At 39.0% G+C, this 17827-nt stretch overlaps 2 protein-coding genes across 2 annotated transcripts in view; both read left to right on the forward strand.

Moving 5' to 3' along the window:
- LOC134752782 (uncharacterized) overlaps nucleotides 1–3203 on the forward strand; it is a 157256-nt gene extending 154053 nt beyond the window's left edge. The window contains exons 44-47 of the mRNA XM_063688483.1: nucleotides 578–714; nucleotides 1084–1205; nucleotides 2133–2274; nucleotides 3040–3203. Coding sequence (XP_063544553.1) covers nucleotides 578–714; nucleotides 1084–1205; nucleotides 2133–2274; nucleotides 3040–3180 — 542 coding nt within the window. The 3' untranslated portion in view covers nucleotides 3181–3203. The remainder of the gene's footprint in view (nucleotides 1–577; nucleotides 715–1083; nucleotides 1206–2132; nucleotides 2275–3039) is intronic.
- Nucleotides 3204–3446: 243 nt separating this feature from the next.
- LOC134752875 (bromodomain adjacent to zinc finger domain protein 2B-like) lies at nucleotides 3447–17342 on the forward strand. The gene is made up of 6 exons (XM_063688645.1): nucleotides 3447–3546; nucleotides 4673–4800; nucleotides 11423–11536; nucleotides 12286–12382; nucleotides 13797–13940; nucleotides 14977–17342. Exons 1-6 carry the CDS (start codon nucleotides 3536–3538, stop codon nucleotides 15116–15118), a joined length of 636 nt encoding a protein of 211 aa, XP_063544715.1. The 5' UTR covers nucleotides 3447–3535; the 3' UTR covers nucleotides 15119–17342.
- Nucleotides 17343–17827: the final 485 nt, after the last annotated feature.

Here is a 17827-nt window from a genome sequence, read left to right on the forward strand (position 1 = left end):
GGCGGTAAATTATACAAATTGTGTAATCTGATAAAGGTCAAGTACAGAATATGTGTAATACAAATTTACCATTTTTAGCAGTCCAAACTTTACGAAATTTACAAATAAGAGCGACAAAATCAGTGCTTTACGCGCGTTTACCTAAACGTCCATCAGGAAAAAAATCATTACTAATTTAGTGAGACTGTTTTCAAAAAGTTGATCTGATAAAAGGCAAGATAAGAAGACGTGCTAATAGAAACCAGTACTTGTTATTTCAATTAGGTAACAAAAGGTGTACAATTTCACCGACTAAAACTATCAATTTTACATTTTTGCGACTAAAATCGACACCGGCCTCTTAAGGGGATCTCATGCCCCAATTAATGACCTTCGATCTGAATCCCTTAGTTTTCTATTGTTTTTTGTAGCTTATCATATTAACAGCAATGGCTTTAAGCAATATAGTATCCCATATTTACTTCAAAGGTTATTGTTTTCGAGATATTTGGCATCAAAGTTGAACAATTTTAGGCCAATAAACTGGTTTTCATCGAAAGATCATAAGTACCTAAAGATAAATAACTTTTTTTTACAGCTGAAACAAAATCTCTAGCGCGGGGCCTAGCGACCTGGCGAGAAGCGGTAGCACGATGCAACACTTCGGCACAACTGGCCATGCTGGCGGCGGCACTAGAGGCCGCCACGGCGTGGGACAAGAGCGTCATGAAGGCGGTAAGTGTCCACACACCGCTTGTAATAATAGACCGCGAGCCAGGCGCAAATTTCGTCAGTCATCGCCTCCCGGGCGGAAACTCGTATAGCGGTTAACGGCTATGTATGATGAACCCTCGTGAACGTCAGCTGCTGCTCCGTTGGTGGGTTGAGGAATGGCAGCAGATAAATTCTGTAAAACAAATTTAGTCATCGCCTCCCGCTTGATACTTTGTCAGATGATAGTTTAGATGCTATTGTGAATAAACAAAATCGTGGCTATAAAGAATGTCATATTGTAATCCCTCAAAAAACATTAGCACTATTATTTTAATATCTAGGATATAAAATAGGATAGGTTTTAATACAAAGCGCGTTGGCGTGTTACAGAATTGTCAATTCTGCCTGCTGGGAGACAACGAGGAACAACTGCTGTTGTGCGACGGTTGTGACAAAGGCTACCACACTTACTGCTTCAAACCGAGCATGGAAAAGATACCTGAAGGTGATTGGTGAGTAATATTACAAGCAAAACTTTTAAACAGAGAACGAACTACTGCTGTTGTGCGACGGAAGTGACAAAGGCTACCACACGTACTGCTCCAAACCGAGCATGGAAGAGATACCTGAAGACGATTGGTAAGTAATATTACAAGCAAAACTTTTAAACAGAGAACGAACAACTGCTGCTGTGCGACGGTTGTGGCAAAGGATACCACACGTACTGCTTCAAACCGAGCATGGAAAAGATACCTGAAGGTGATTTGTGAGTAATATTACACGCAAAACTTTTAAACAGAGAACGAACAACTGCTGTTGTGCGACGGTTGTGACAAAGGCTACCACACGTACTGCTTCAAACCGAGCATGGAAAAGATACCTGAAGGTGATTGGTAAGTAATATTACAAGCAAAACTTTTAAACAGAGAACGAACAACTGCTGTTGTGCGACGGTTGTGACAAAGGCTACCACACGTACTGCTTCAAACCGAGCATGGAAAAGATACCTGAAGGTGATTGGTAAGTAATATTACAAGCAAAACTTTTAAACAGAGAACGAACAACTGCTGTTGTGCGACGGTTGTGACAAAGGCCACTACACATACTGCTTCAAGCCGAGTATGACGATTTCCGCCCTGTGCTATTATCCGATGAATTTGTTTTTGTCTTTCCGTAGACACAGGGCGGACACGCTATACATCAAATCACGTGCGTTTCTATGTGTGAACGGCACGACTGTACACGCGTCATGCGTCATAGTGTGAGTAAGTTGCCTATAAATAGTACTGAGCGGCCGGCAAACGGCCGTCAATCTGGTGTCGCGGGGCGAGGTCATTCTAGTCGGGGCGGGGCGGTGCGTGCCCGTTCTGTATAACAATACTATTACTTATTCTGTGGTAGAGATTGTTCTAGTGTGTAATCCAATTTGTAAATTGCAGGTACTGCTGGGTGTGCGTGAACAAGGCCCGCGGCGAAAAAGTCTGCATAGTTTGTGGTGGTGCATGCCCTGGACGGACTATCCCGTGTGCGTTGTGTGTGCGCGCCTACCACCACGACTGCCATTATCCACCTTTACCTAAGGTAAAACTAAAATACATGTCTAATAAATGGTAAAATTACTGGACAACTCCTCGGTAGGCTTTCTCTTCCTAGTACCTACAAGAAAACTTTTCCTTCTATTTCGCTCAATTCAACACACACAAACAACATAGACACAACACACACACACACACGCACACACACCTGCTGTTTACAATTAAATAGTAATAATGTGCCTTGATGTAATTTCTTTACTAAACCTAAATTGTGATTTATCTTGTATAGATTAAGTTTTTATTTTTATATAATACTTTAAGCTATATGTATCACCTAGTATTAGCACAATGTCAAAACTTCAGCGTAGGAAAATGTTAATTAAAAATTGGAATTGTCTCAACTGACTCCACAAGACAGGCCTAGCCTAGTGTGGAGATCATAGGTTAATAAATCAATGTAAAATTTTTTGGTAAATAAACTATTTTTTTTTTTTTTTTTTTTTTTTTTTTTATACTGAAGAAAAAAGGAAAAATGTAACGTGTCAAAACTAGCATAATATATCAAGTTCTCTAAAATTAATCATTGAAGAGTTTATTCATAACGAAACGTATCATTAATCACGTATAAGTAAAAAAAAAATCCGACGTTAACCCTATTGTTTTAGCTGTACCTATATTTAGAAACCCCCTCCCCTCTCTTTTTCTCCTACTTGATCTACGAGTTACAATATACACATTTATTACGCTTTATAATTTTAGCCTAGAAATCAAAAAGGGACCACCATAATTTTTTTATTTTATTCCATTTCAGAATCCGCGGGGCAAGTGGTACTGCTCTCAATGTATCTCTCGCGCTCCCCCCAAAAAGCCGCGCAACACAAAGAAAAAGGACAGCAAGCATAAAGACGTGAACACCAGCGTCGACGCCGATCAGACTATGGTGCCTAGGTGAGTTCAAATAAGGGTGTATCTCTCTCGCTCTAGCCAAGAAGCCCCGCAACACGAAGAAAAAGGACAGCAAGCATAAAGACGTGAACACCAGCGTCGACGCCGATCAGACTATGGTGCCTAGGTGAGTTCAAATAAGGGTGTATCTCTCTCGCTCTAGCCAATAAGCCGCGCAACACAAAGAAAAAGGACAGCAAGCATAAATACGTGAACACCAGCGTCGACGCCGATCAGACTATGGTGCCTAGGTGAGTTAAAATAAGGGTGTATCTCTCTCGCTAGCCAAGAAGCTGCGCAACACGAAGAAAAAGGACAGCAAGCATAAAAACGTGAACACCAGCGTCGACGCCGATCAGACTATGGTGCCTAGGTGAGTCCAAATAAGGGTTTATCTCTCTCGCTCTAGCCAAGAAACCCCCCAACACGAAGAAAAGGACAGCAAGCATAAAGACGTGAACACCAGCGTCGTAGCCGACCGGAACATGGTGCCTAGGTGAGTTCAAATAAGGGTGTATCTTTCTCGCTCTAGCCATGAAGCCGCGTAACATTCAGAAATGAAACCTCAAATGCTATTTTTGGACGCCGACTCAAAGAAATGTTACTCACGAAATCGCTGTAATATTTTTCTATATAATATAATCTGACATTGTTATTTTTTAAGTTATATTAAGTTTGCGTGCAATTCCACATTTACTGAGCGAGTGTGATGAAATAGTATTTTATTTATACAATCGTGATATAATAGAGAGCTTTTCAGTCGCGTACCGTGTTTAAGCAACGAAGCTTGCTGAGTTGCTTAAGTAAGGTACATACGAGATTGAAACTAAAGTTTGATTATATCACTATTATATACAATACTTTTTCTACTAGACAAAAAAAAAATACTTTCAACTAGTAGAATCATAATGATAAACAAACTAAAAGTATACAGCTAAGATACGCGAGCTGCCGCAGCCCCCGGACCCGGCGCCCCCGGCGGGTTGGTCAACGACACCTCCTCGTAACTCATGAGGCCCTGGTACCTGCTCCACGCTAAATTCAATTTTAAGACAGTTTTTATCTGTTTTGGCCACCGTAGCCTATGGAGACTAACAAGCAATGCTAAACGGTTTTCGTAGGGTATGGATGTTGCTATATGAAGGGTGTCACATGCGCGTTTCTGACTTATGAAGCAATTGTTTCTACTACAACATAAAATATAAAACGTTTTTGTTGGCCAAACAATCACATAGCAGATGCGACGCCGAGCCGTGTTTGAGTAGGCTAATTTGCATTGAATCGAGTCTCCTTAAACAAGAAATATTTTATCGAAATGTATAAAGTTCTATTTTCAAAATTTTTATAATTGACTAAACCGTATCGATAAAATTCTTATGCTCGAGTCGGAAGTGCCATAGACTATCCAACGTTGAAAAGAGTAAGGTTGTAGTGTTGCATAGGAAGTTGTAATACACAGATTATGCTCGACGAGTAGAAAAAGTGAATTTGATTTGCAGTCCTGCGCCATCGCACGCTTCCACTTCAACATTAGCGGAGGACGCGAGCTGCGACGTGGCGCCGCCCGAGCCCGAGCCCGAGCCCGAGCCCGACCAGCCGCCGCCGCCGCCCCCACTACCGCCACCAGGTAACCAAACACCGAATGTTGCCTGGAAGATGTCGCTTTTTAGTGACAAGATAAATAAGTAAAAAGTCACGCGTTTGAAAAAACATTCAAGACTAATAAATAGTCCTGCATTTAACATTTTAAATTAAATTAAATTAAATTTCTTTATTTGAGATAACATATGGTCCTTAAATTTGTTAGTTATAGCAAGGATAGATATAACTCCGTAATAGATGGATAAAGTCTAAGGAAAAAACGTGCCTCGAAAATCAAGAAAATTTCATTCTCGTTCAGAGGGCGCTACTAGTTTTGGCCTACTGTCGTATAGATTGCGTTGAGGGTTTCGTTTGTTATTTAACAATTTTAACGCATATCAGTGAAATAACATGGGTCAAAATCATAAAAATAATTAATGCAAATTAAAAAAATCATTTATCCATATTTAAATACATTTTATCGTATTTTTATAAATCTTCATTTTTAGTTTTAAAGTGTGTCGACAGATGGCAGTGAATTTACTGGGGTTACAAAATTTACAATGACAGTACCGCTCTAGTATGAGTTACTCTGTGGTTATAGCTTATACCTTATGTTAGTAACAACAACAACAGTAACCTAATAAAATATTTAATAAATTATAAACAAAAGCGACTTTGTCCGCTGACCCATTGCCATTGACAAAGGACAATCTATGTAGCTTATTAGCCATCATGTTTAGAATGCTGTTGCTACTCCCGCGCACTCTGTCCAGCCGGGCTAGCACATGATTAGCGCGAGAGTATCTCGCCGCGACATAGACTACCCGTCCCCCTTTAATTCATACAGTTAGTAAAAGACGGGTAGTCTATCTCGCGGCGAGATACTGTCGCGTCAATCATGTGCTCGGCCTACTGCAGTGAGGCAGTTTTCTTTCGCCGCACGGCATCGAAACCGTCTGTGCGCGACTCGACGAACATGGACGATGCGCTGCATGACATACAACATGACATTTGATGAACATGAGATTTGTAGAAAAGCAATTCCAATATTTTTTCCATTTTTGTATCTTAACAGAACAAATAGCTTAGTTATTGCAAAGATAGATATAACTCCGTAATAGATGGATACAATCTAAGGAAAAAACGTGTCTCGAAAATCAAGAAAATTCTATTCTCATTGAGGGCGCTACTAGCTTCCTACTGTCGTATAGATTGCGGTGACGGTTTCGTTTGTTATTTAACAATTTTAACGCATATCAGTGAAAGAACATGGGTCAAAATCATAAAAATAATTAATGCAAATTAAAAAAATCATTTATCCATATTTAAATACATTTTATCGTATTTTTATAAATCTTCATTTTTAGTTTTAAAGTGTGTCGACAGATGGCAGTGAATTTACTGGGGTTACAAAATTTACAATGACAGTACCGCTCTAGTATAAGTTACTCTATGGTTATAGCTTATACCTTATGTTAGTAACAACAACAACAGTAACCTAATAAAATATTTAATAAATTATAAACAAAAGCGACTTTGTCCGCTGACCCATTGCCATTGACAAAGGACAATCTATGTAGCTTATTAGCCATCATGTTTAGAATGCTGTTGCTACTCCCGCGCACTCTGTCCAGCCGGGCTAGCACATGATTGGCGCGAGAGTATCTCGCCGCGACATAGACTACCCGTCCCCCTTTAATTCATACAGTTAGTAAAAGACGGGTAGTCTATCTCGCGGCGAGATACTGTCGCGTCAATCATGTGCTCGGCCTACTGCAGTGAGGCAGTTTTCTTTCGCCGCACGGCATCGAAACCGTCTGTGCGCGACTCGACGAACATGGACGATGCGCTGCATGACATACAACATGACATTTGATGAACATGAGATTTGTAGAAAAGCAATTCCAATAATTTTTCCATATTTGTATCTTAACAGAACAAATAGCTTAGTTATTGCAAAGATAGATATAACTCCGTAATAGATGGATACAGTCTAAGGAAAAAACGTGCCTCGAAAATCAAGAAAATTTGATTCTCGTTCAGAGGGCGCTACTAGTTTTGGCCTACAGTTGTATGGATGGCGTTGACGGTTTCGTTTGTTATTTAACAATTTTAACGCATATCAGTGAAAGAACATGGGTCAAAATCATAAAAATAATTAATGCAAATTAAAAAAATCATTTATCCATATTTAAATACATTTTATCGTATTTTTATAAATCTTCATTTTTAGTTTTAAAGTGTGTCGACAGATGGCAGTGAATTTACTGGGGTTACAAAATTTACAATGACAGTACCGCTCTAGTATAAGTTACTCTATGGTTATAGCTTATACCTTATGTTAGTAACAACAACAACAGTAACCTAATAAAATATTTAATAAATTATAAACAAAAGCGACTTTGTCCGCTGACCCATTGCCATTGACAAAGGACAATCTATGTAGCTTATTAGCCATCATGTTTAGAATGCTGTTGCTACTCCCGCGCACTCTGTCCAGCCGGGCTAGCACATGATTGGCGCGAGAGTATCTCGCCGCGACATAGACTACCCGTCCCCCTTTAATTCATACAGTTAGTAAAAGACGGGTAGTCTATCTCGCGGCGAGATACTGTCGCGTCAATCATGTGCTCGGCCTACTGCAGTGAGGCAGTTTTCTTTCGCCGCACGGCATCGAAACCGTCTGTGCGCGACTCGACGAACATGGACGATGCGCTGCATGACATACAACATGACATTTGATGAACATGAGATTTGTAGAAAAGCAATTCCAATATTTTTTCCATTTTTGTATCTTAACAGAACAAATAGCTTAGTTATTGCAAAGATAGATATAACTCCGTAATAGATGGATACAATCTAAGGAAAAAACGTGTCTCGAAAATCAAGAAAATTCTATTCTCATTGAGGGCGCTACTAGCTTCCTACTGTCGTATAGATTGCGGTGACGGTTTCGTTTGTTATTTAACAATTTTAACGCATATCAGTGAAAGAACATGGGTCAAAATCATAAAAATAATTAATGCAAATTAAAAAAATCATTTATCCATATTTAAATACATTTTATCGTATTTTTATAAATCTTCATTTTTAGTTTTAAAGTGTGTCGACAGATGGCAGTGAATTTACTGGGGTTACAAAATTTACAATGACAGTACCGCTCTAGTATAAGTTACTCTATGGTTATAGCTTATACCTTATGTTAGTAACAACAACAACAGTAACCTAATAAAATATTTAATAAATTATAAACAAAAGCGACTTTGTCCGCTGACCCATTGCCATTGACAAAGGACAATCTATGTAGCTTATTAGCCATCATGTTTAGAATGCTGTTGCTACTCCCGCGCACTCTGTCCAGCCGGGCTAGCACATGATTGGCGCGAGAGTATCTCGCCGCGACATAGACTACCCGTCCCCCTTTAATTCATACAGTTAGTAAAAGACGGGTAGTCTATCTCGCGGCGAGATACTGTCGCGTCAATCATGTGCTCGGCCTACTGCAGTGAGGCAGTTTTCTTTCGCCGCACGGCATCGAAACCGTCTGTGCGCGACTCGACGAACATGGACGATGCGCTGCATGACATACAACATGACATTTGATGAACATGAGATTTGTAGAAAAGCAATTCCAATATTTTTTCCATTTTTGTATCTTAACAGAACAAATAGCTTAGTTATTGCAAAGATAGATATAACTCCGTAATAGATGGATACAATCTAAGGAAAAAACGTGTCTCGAAAATCAAGAAAATTCTATTCTCATTGAGGGCGCTACTAGCTTCCTACTGTCGTATAGATTGCGGTGACGGTTTCGTTTGTTATTTAACAATTTTAACGCATATCAGTGAAAGAACATGGGTCAAAATCATAAAAATAATTAATGCAAATTAAAAAAATCATTTATCCATATTTAAATACATTTTATCGTATTTTTATAAATCTTCATTTTTAGTTTTAAAGTGTGTCGACAGATGGCAGTGAATTTACTGGGGTTACAAAATTTACAATGACAGTACCGCTCTAGTATAAGTTACTCTATGGTTATAGCTTATACCTTATGTTAGTAACAACAACAACAGTAACCTAATAAAATATTTAATAAATTATAAACAAAAGCGACTTTGTCCGCTGACCCATTGCCATTGACAAAGGACAATCTATGTAGCTTATTAGCCATCATGTTTAGAATGCTGTTGCTACTCCCGCGCACTCTGTCCAGCCGGGCTAGCACATGATTGGCGCGAGAGTATCTCGCCGCGACATAGACTACCCGTCCCCCTTTAATTCATACAGTTAGTAAAAGACGGGTAGTCTATCTCGCGGCGAGATACTGTCGCGTCAATCATGTGCTCGGCCTACTGCAGTGAGGCAGTTTTCTTTCGCCGCACGGCATCGAAACCGTCTGTGCGCGACTCGACGAACATGGACGATGCGCTGCATGACATACAACATGACATTTGATGAACATGAGATTTGTAGAAAAGCAATTCCAATATTTTTTCCATTTTTGTATCTTAACAGAACAAATAGCTTAGTTATTGCAAAGATAGATATAACTCCGTAATAGATGGATACAATCTAAGGAAAAAACGTGTCTCGAAAATCAAGAAAATTCTATTCTCATTGAGGGCGCTACTAGCTTCCTACTGTCGTATAGATTGCGGTGACGGTTTCGTTTGTTATTTAACAATTTTAACGCATATCAGTGAAAGAACATGGGTCAAAATCATAAAAATAATTAATGCAAATTAAAAAAATCATTTATCCATATTTAAATACATTTTATCGTATTTTTATAAATCTTCATTTTTAGTTTTAAAGTGTGTCGACAGATGGCAGTGAATTTACTGGGGTTACAAAATTTACAATGACAGTACCGCTCTAGTATAAGTTACTCTATGGTTATAGCTTATACCTTATGTTAGTAACAACAACAACAGTAACCTAATAAAATATTTAATAAATTATAAACAAAAGCGACTTTGTCCGCTGACCCATTGCCATTGACAAAGGACAATCTATGTAGCTTATTAGCCATCATGTTTAGAATGCTGTTGCTACTCCCGCGCACTCTGTCCAGCCGGGCTAGCACATGATTGGCGCGAGAGTATCTCGCCGCGACATAGACTACCCGTCCCCCTTTAATTCATACAGTTAGTAAAAGACGGGTAGTCTATCTCGCGGCGAGATACTGTCGCGTCAATCATGTGCTCGGCCTACTGCAGTGAGGCAGTTTTCTTTCGCCGCACGGCATCGAAACCGTCTGTGCGCGACTCGACGAACATGGACGATGCGCTGCATGACATACAACATGACATTTGATGAACATGAGATTTGTAGAAAAGCAATTCCAATATTTTTTCCATTTTTGTATCTTAACAGAACAAATAGCTTTGTTATTGCAAAGATAGATATAACTCCGTAATAGATGGATACAATCTAAGGAAAAAACGTGTCTCGAAAATCAAGAAAATTCTATTCTCATTGAGGGCGCTACTAGCTTCCTACTGTCGTATAGATTGCGGTGACGGTTTCGTTTGTTATTTAACAATTTTAACGCATATCAGTGAAAGAACATGGGTCAAAATCATAAAAATAATTAATGCAAATTAAAAAAATCATTTATCCATATTTAAATACATTTTATCGTATTTTTATAAATCTTCATTTTTAGTTTTAAAGTGTGTCGACAGATGGCAGTGAATTTACTGGGGTTACAAAATTTACAATGACAGTACCGCTCTAGTATAAGTTACTCTATGGTTATAGCTTATACCTTATGTTAGTAACAACAACAACAGTAACCTAATAAAATATTTAATAAATTATAAACAAAAGCGACTTTGTCCGCTGACCCATTGCCATTGACAAAGGACAATCTATGTAGCTTATTAGCCATCATGTTTAGAATGCTGTTGCTACTCCCGCGCACTCTGTCCAGCCGGGCTAGCACATGATTGGCGCGAGAGTATCTCGCCGCGACATAGACTACCCGTCCCCCTTTAATTCATACAGTTAGTAAAAGACGGGTAGTCTATCTCGCGGCGAGATACTGTCGCGTCAATCATGTGCTCGGCCTACTGCAGTGAGGCAGTTTTCTTTCGCCGCACGGCATCGAAACCGTCTGTGCGCGTCTCGACGAACATGGACGATACGCTGCATGACATACAACATGACATTTGATGAACATGAGATTTGTAGAAAAGCAATTCCAATAATTTTTCCATATTTGTATCTTAACAGAACAAATAGCTTAGTTATTGCAAAGATAGATATAACTCCGTAATAGATGGATACAGTCTAAGGAAAAAACGTGCCTCGAAAATCAAGAAAATTTGATTCTCGTTCAGAGGGCGCTACTAGTTTTGGCCTACAGTTGTATGGATGGCGTTGACGGTTTCGTTTGTTATTTAACAATTTTAACGGATATCAGTGAAAGAACATGGGTCAAAATCATAAAAATAATTAATGCAAATAAAAAAAATCATTTATCTATATTTAAATACATTCTATCGTATTTTTATAAATCTTCATTTTTAGTTTTAAAGTGTGTCGACAGATGGCAGTGAATTTACTGGGGTTACAAAATTTACTATGACAGTAACGCTCTAGTATCAGTTATTCTATGGTTATTGTACACTAAGCTATTTGTTCTGTTACAGTACCACCAGATTTGCCTGAAGACGGACCTCCGCCAGAAAAACGGCGCGCCCTACAGTACGTCGGCGGGAACGGGGCGCTGCAACACGACACTGACAGTGTGGACGGTACGAAAGGTTTGTAGCACTTTCGATCTTATTATGAAGGGGAGAAAGTTCAAATTAGTTTGGACTCTAGCCTGAAAATTCACCAGGGACAAGGGCCTGACACTGATAGAGAAAGATAGTCTTATTGCGATTTCTATAAGAGGAAAGAGATAATAGTGCCATGCTTTTTCCTTATCACCGACCGGGTGGCATCATAGGTGGTAGGAGGCGATGGCGAAATACCGAAATTTATAAGAGTGAAAGAGAAAAAATCCTATGCTGCCCAAATTTTATATGAATATTCTTTCTATAACCTCCGGTCACGCGTTCTATAACCTCCGGTCACGCGCAAAATATAGTGCGTGGCGGGCGTGGTGGTAACGACTTCCATACAAATAGCAATAAATGATTATGCCCAAACTAAAATTGTTTACAAAAACACTGAATTTGGCATTATAAAAGTATTAAATATAATGTTTTAATGATTTTTCCATACATACATATTCTCTCGGAAGGGTCTCCACGGAAGACCAGCGTCGAGATCCTTAGGTGGATTCTTGACATTAAGCTGAGTGGAGACCTTTTCAGTGACGCTTGATAATAAGTTGGTTCTGTATGTCTCAAGTAATATTTAAGTTAAAATTTAAGCGTTTTTGAATAAATTTATTATATTCTATTCTATTCTAAATTAGTGGACGAAAACTAGAGCATGGACGGAAAATAGCGCAATGACCCTAGCTCTTGGTTCATACACTTAGTGAACAGTTTGGTTTGTGCAGGAAAAGAGCCGGACGCAGAAAACGTGCCGCTGCTGTCTCGCGCAAAGAAAGAGAAACACAACGCGAAAAAACTGCAGAAGGAACTGCAGTTTTGCAAGTAAGTCGAATATAACTTAACCTTCTAAGACCCAGCCCATGAATCTAGTATAACTGGATCGGTCATGAGGGGTGGGGGGAAATGACCGAACGGGATAGTCTTATGTATCTTTCAGTAGGAGTAGCAGAGAAAGCGCTGTTATTGTTTGTCCTTGTCACAGTCTCACATTTTTTTTTAAATTCCCCACCGTAAATTTAGTATGGTTTATGGTGGGCTACAAATCTTCTCGACCAATCATATTGTCGCATTGCGTATGTTTTGTCCCTCACGGGCGTACGCGTATTGCTGATCTATGTAATGCTAGGTCTTATGACCCAGCCATACAAATGAAACACCCAAAATTTGCCACTGTAATTTGAACCTATAGTGCAGGGAATAGAGTCGATTTTTATTTGTTTGAAAATTTACCATAATAAAAGAAATGCTACTGTTACAATAAGGAATATTACGCGAAATTCACTACTACCACAATCTGAGGGTCTATCGCGAAACAAGAAAATCGAAATTTCGTTATCCGACATCTCTGTCACTCTTGCATATTCGAGCGATAAAGAGGCAGATAGCGGATTCGCGTTTCCCGCGCGGTAGGTTCTCTGTAAACAAACCGCCTTGATGCATCAGTGTCATATTTTATTGTGTCTGAAAACTTGTCAAAAAACTGTAAAAGGTACAGTATGTTACTCTATGGTTTACTAATAAGGCTAGTGCTGCACTCTGGTGGCAAATCATTGCAGTAATACCCCCTATTGAATATGGCTTAAATTTCATCGTAGGTAGAGTAGCAGATAGAGTACTATAGGTAGGACCTTGGGCCTTAGGAGGTTATCATAACAGCAGGATTTACACATTATTGTTTACTATAGTCTGTTTTTTTATTCCGCAGACTAAAATGACAACCACAAATGTCAAACGTAGGAATAATGTGACCAGCTTAAAACAAACAGTGCCGATCTTTGATTTCGGTTTATCGTTTATCTCCGAAAATAATGATCTAAAATTTTGAAAAAAATATACAAAATAGCTCTTTAGCTATAGATCACAGGGAATCCTATTAGAAATGTGCAGTGCAGTGCAGCATATTAGATTTTTTAAAGACATCTCTCGTTTCACATAAAAAATAGGTACATTGTTAATTGTGTAATGTACGGAAACCTCGGAACGCGAGTGCGACTCGCACTTGGCTGGTTTTTTTTCTTTAATATATGACATCATCATCATGCCGGGGATCCGGCAGACCTCGTCGGCGATGGCGGGATAACTTGGACTCCTTGAGAGGCTGGCCAGATATAGCACTAAACAGAGACGAGTGGAAAAAGAGGGGGGGGGGGGAGGCCTTTGCCCAGCAGTGGACAGTGGGCTCTGAATAATAATATGACATCTATTTCAGTTTATAAACTTCCACTGTATTTTACAGGAACTTACTGTACGAGATGGAATGCCACGAACACGCTTGGCCGTTCCTGCTCCCTGTGAACACGAAGCTGTTCCCTCAGTACAAGAAAGTCATCAAGTGTCCCATGGACTTGTCCACCATCAAGAAGAAACTGCAAGATAACACGTTAGTATAATATGGGGCATTTTCTATGAAAAGGGACCTTATTGTCGATGGCGCTTACGTCGCACAGCGTCGCGCGGCATTGTGTTTATATCGAAGCATCGTTAACAATGGCGTAACCGCCATCGACAATAAGGTCCCTTTTTATAGAAAATACCACATATACTAATGCACATTTTACTTGCGTCCAAAGATCCATTGATTGAAGAACAAAGACTGGAAGTTTCAATTGAGTGATAAGAAAAATTCTAAGTTCGATTAAACTAAGATAGCCTTGGAGATTAAGGAGTAATAGGGATGTGTCTCGGAGTCTCTGTTCTAGGCTAAATACTAGTTTATAGAAATATAAATAATTAATTCTTGAGCACAAACTCAAAAATAGAAAATTATACAAAACAGAGAAACATAAAAAAGAAAAAGTGCCACGAAATGGTCTCACCTCAGCATGTTGCTGGCGACTTCCAGCGCTGATCTTCCGGTGAGACCATCCGGTGAAGCAATCACGACAGGTAACAAGAAAAACAACAAAATTAATATATAACATACAAAAGACAAAGACAGAAATGAGTTAAAAACACATATTACAATAAATGATAGTATTACGTTCAGCTGTTATATCGGGCCAAACTAAACTTGGCTGTACATTACGCCTGAGATTATAACTAGCGCCATGCGGCAGCTACGCAAACTAAAATGACAGCTAAGACAGGTCGAGTTATGGATGGTATAGAAAGGATGCCAATCTCTTATGACAGAATTGTTGCAAGTGACCGCTTTCAGCTTTAAATAATAGTTCCTAATCTCTCCGGTGGCGCTAGTTAGGCTCTGGGACATGAGTATAACATGAACCATATAAGGCAACAAATAACCCGACCAAATTACGTAGGTTGTTTTTGGTAGTATTTCGGTGTATGGTGGCGCCGCCTAATTACTGTTTTTTGATGGACACTTTTCATACATAGAGATTTGGCTCCTTTATAAAATCTCCATGGGTCGAGTTTATGCACATTAATATTAAATGTTCTATTAATTCCCACAGGTACAAATGCAAAGAAGAGTTCGCATCAGACGTCCGCCTGATATTCAGCAACTGCGAGGTTTTCAATGAAGATTACAGCCCGGTCGGTCGCGCCGGACACAACATGAGGGAGTTTTTCGACTCGCGCTGGGCGCAGATATAAACACTTTATAGCCACCTGGTATACCAGAATGTCGCTGGGATTCAATGGCCTGACACTCTTTGATAGAGAAAGATAGTCTTATTGCGATTCCTATAAGAGTAAAATGAAAATAGTGCCATGCTTTGTCTTTATCACCGACCTGGCTTTTTCATGGTCGGGTTATGGCATCATGTGGGCATCATGAGAGTAAAAGAGAAAAGACATCGGACATGGCAAACCGGATAAATCGCGTAGTATACATTTTATATGAATATTCTTTTTCTTACCCCCGGTCGCTCGGTGGCGCGTCTATAACTACTTGTATATACTATGTTTATGCTGGGATGGTATCAACGCGTAGTCATGTGACAGAAGCTAATGTCAACACAGATATGGTGCCAAACATGTATTAATGTCTGGTCGATATTCGGAAATTGTGAAGTTCAACGTTAGTCTATTTAAAACGCCACCTGTGACGGGCGACGGGACGTTACGTCATGACTGACACGCCTCCCGCCGTGGGTGCAGTCTGTTCGACCCAGCAGCCTATTTTTAATATGGGCGTTTTCTAAAATGAATATTGAAAACCTTTCAAATCTGGACATTCTTGGGCTCATTCCACTCTGAATTGACAACATTCTCCATCTTGCCGTTAAAAAAAGATGTTCCAAAATGTCCATTCCATTACCTCACTTTTTAGTGTTAATTTTTTTTCACGTGTATGTGCGACGTATTTGGAATGTACAATTTTCATACAAACTTTTTGGACATTTTTTTATTACCAGGATTGAATATGCTAGTGATTCTGAGCTGAAAGAACCCAAAAACACCAGGATCTGTAAGAATCAGGTTTTCAATATTTATTTTAGATTTTGTCAATAAAATAAAATGACTACCAAACAGGGCTGTTTGCGGCATGGCGTATTTTTTTATCTCGACTGTTTAAAATACCGACCTGCCAATATTGATTAATGAAATGAGCTATACCATCGTTAATATTATTATCCAGGCCGATCTTGGCCAAGTGACTAAGAATAAATGTCAATCTATGGCCGATCTCGGCCAAGTGTCTAAGAATCAATGTCGGTCTATGGCCGATCTCGGTCAAGTGACTAAGAATCAATGTTGGTCTATGGCTGATCTCGGTCAAGTGACTAAGAATCAATGTCGGTCTATGGCCGATTTCGGCCAAGTGACTAAGAATTAATGTCGGTCTATGGCCGATTTCGGCCAAGTGACTAAGAATCAATGTCGGTCTATGGCCGATCTCGACCAAGTGACTAAGAATTAATGTCAATCTATGGCAGATCTCGGCCAAGTGACTAAGAATTAATGTCAATCTATGGCCGATCTCGGCCAAGTGACTAAGAATAAATGTCGATCTATGGCCGATCTTGGCCAAGTGACTAAGAATCAATGAACCTATGACTGATAAGCAAGTAAAGCCGAGGTTAACATGAACCTTCTAATACTAACCGATTTATGACAATGACAAGGCTCTTGAGAATATTCAATAAAAAAAATAGAAAGTAAAAGGTTATTGAACTTTGTTGATTACACGTTTATTTAAATGTGGCTTTCCATCAGAGAAGGGTCCTTATGCTTCATCTACAATAAGGAACTTTTTATCAGAATTTCTATTGGAATTTCAGATGGAAAAGTCATTATTACACTTGAAGCATAAGGACCCTCCTGTGATGGAAAGCCACAAATACACTGTAAAACTTTTAAAAAGGATGACTTGAGTAAATTTGACTTTTTTTTTCAATAATGTAATTGTGAAAATCTTGTTATAATGACTATATTTAAAGCATTGCATTCAGACCGTTGTATAGAATAAGTAAAAAAAAAGCTTAGTAAAAAGTCTTTACAGAAGTTTGAAAGTGTTAATTTTAATCAGTTCAGTGACCTTTTATATTCTAATAAAGATGACGACAAACATTCCAAACAGAATTGGATTCTAAACACACGAGCGTAGGTCACGAAAACGTACTGACCTTAAGAATCTCATCGAGGAGAAATTGTGATTATTCTATAAAGCAACGCACACATGTAAACGTTGTTGAGTGTATTTAATATGTAGCTGACTGTACATACTAGTGACTAATAAGGATAGAATAAAAAAAGTATTAAATAGAGTTCTATTTTTAAGCATAGAGAAGATAGAAGTAATGAATGTCGTTCGAACTTTTTTTTATTTTGCGCTTTGCAACGAACCAGTATTTACCCGTTGGGTATTTTTTTTTTAATAAGTACGTTGGATATTTGAATGGAAAATTTTCTCGGTGGCCAGTCTCTTAGGGAGGTGTAAATGTATTTTAATGGATGTGTAAAAAATAAATAAAAAGTAAAAGTTGTCTATTTGAAATTTCGCTATAGGCGGCATTAATTATTAGTACTTATAGGGATAGGATAGAGGAGATGTACTTTAGTTGGCCTGTGGCCCGCGGGGGACTGCCTCAACAACTTTTTTCAAACAGGGCTTATACTAGGGCTTATTTACCTCTCTATCGAATAAGCAAGAGCGATAGAGAGGCAGATAGCGAAATTTTCGATGTTCGTGGCGGACACTCTGGTTCTACTGTACGTATTAATCGGACTAATAACTTAACATTTTAAAAGGGCGGCCGTTTTTCTTTTTTATCATTTTGGCTCGACGTCTTTTTGAAATAAACTTATGAGTTATAACATTTGGCTGTAAGCACTATCGTTCTTAGTAACTTGGTCCTT

The sequence above is a fragment of the Cydia strobilella genome, chromosome 25 (assembly GCF_947568885.1).
Source record: "Cydia strobilella chromosome 25, ilCydStro3.1, whole genome shotgun sequence".
NCBI classification, from domain to species: Eukaryota; Metazoa; Arthropoda; class Insecta; order Lepidoptera; family Tortricidae; genus Cydia; species Cydia strobilella.

Bases quoted from the DNA above. Each gene is read 5' to 3' on its own strand.
- LOC134752875 (XM_063688645.1), top strand. The intron at 11,537-12,285 runs GTTTGTAGCACT...TGGTTTGTGCAG, and splicing joins CAGTGTGGACGGTACGAAAG to GAAAAGAGCCGGACGCAGAA. The intron at 13,941-14,976 runs GTTAGTATAATA...TAATTCCCACAG, and splicing joins AAGAAACTGCAAGATAACAC to GTACAAATGCAAAGAAGAGT.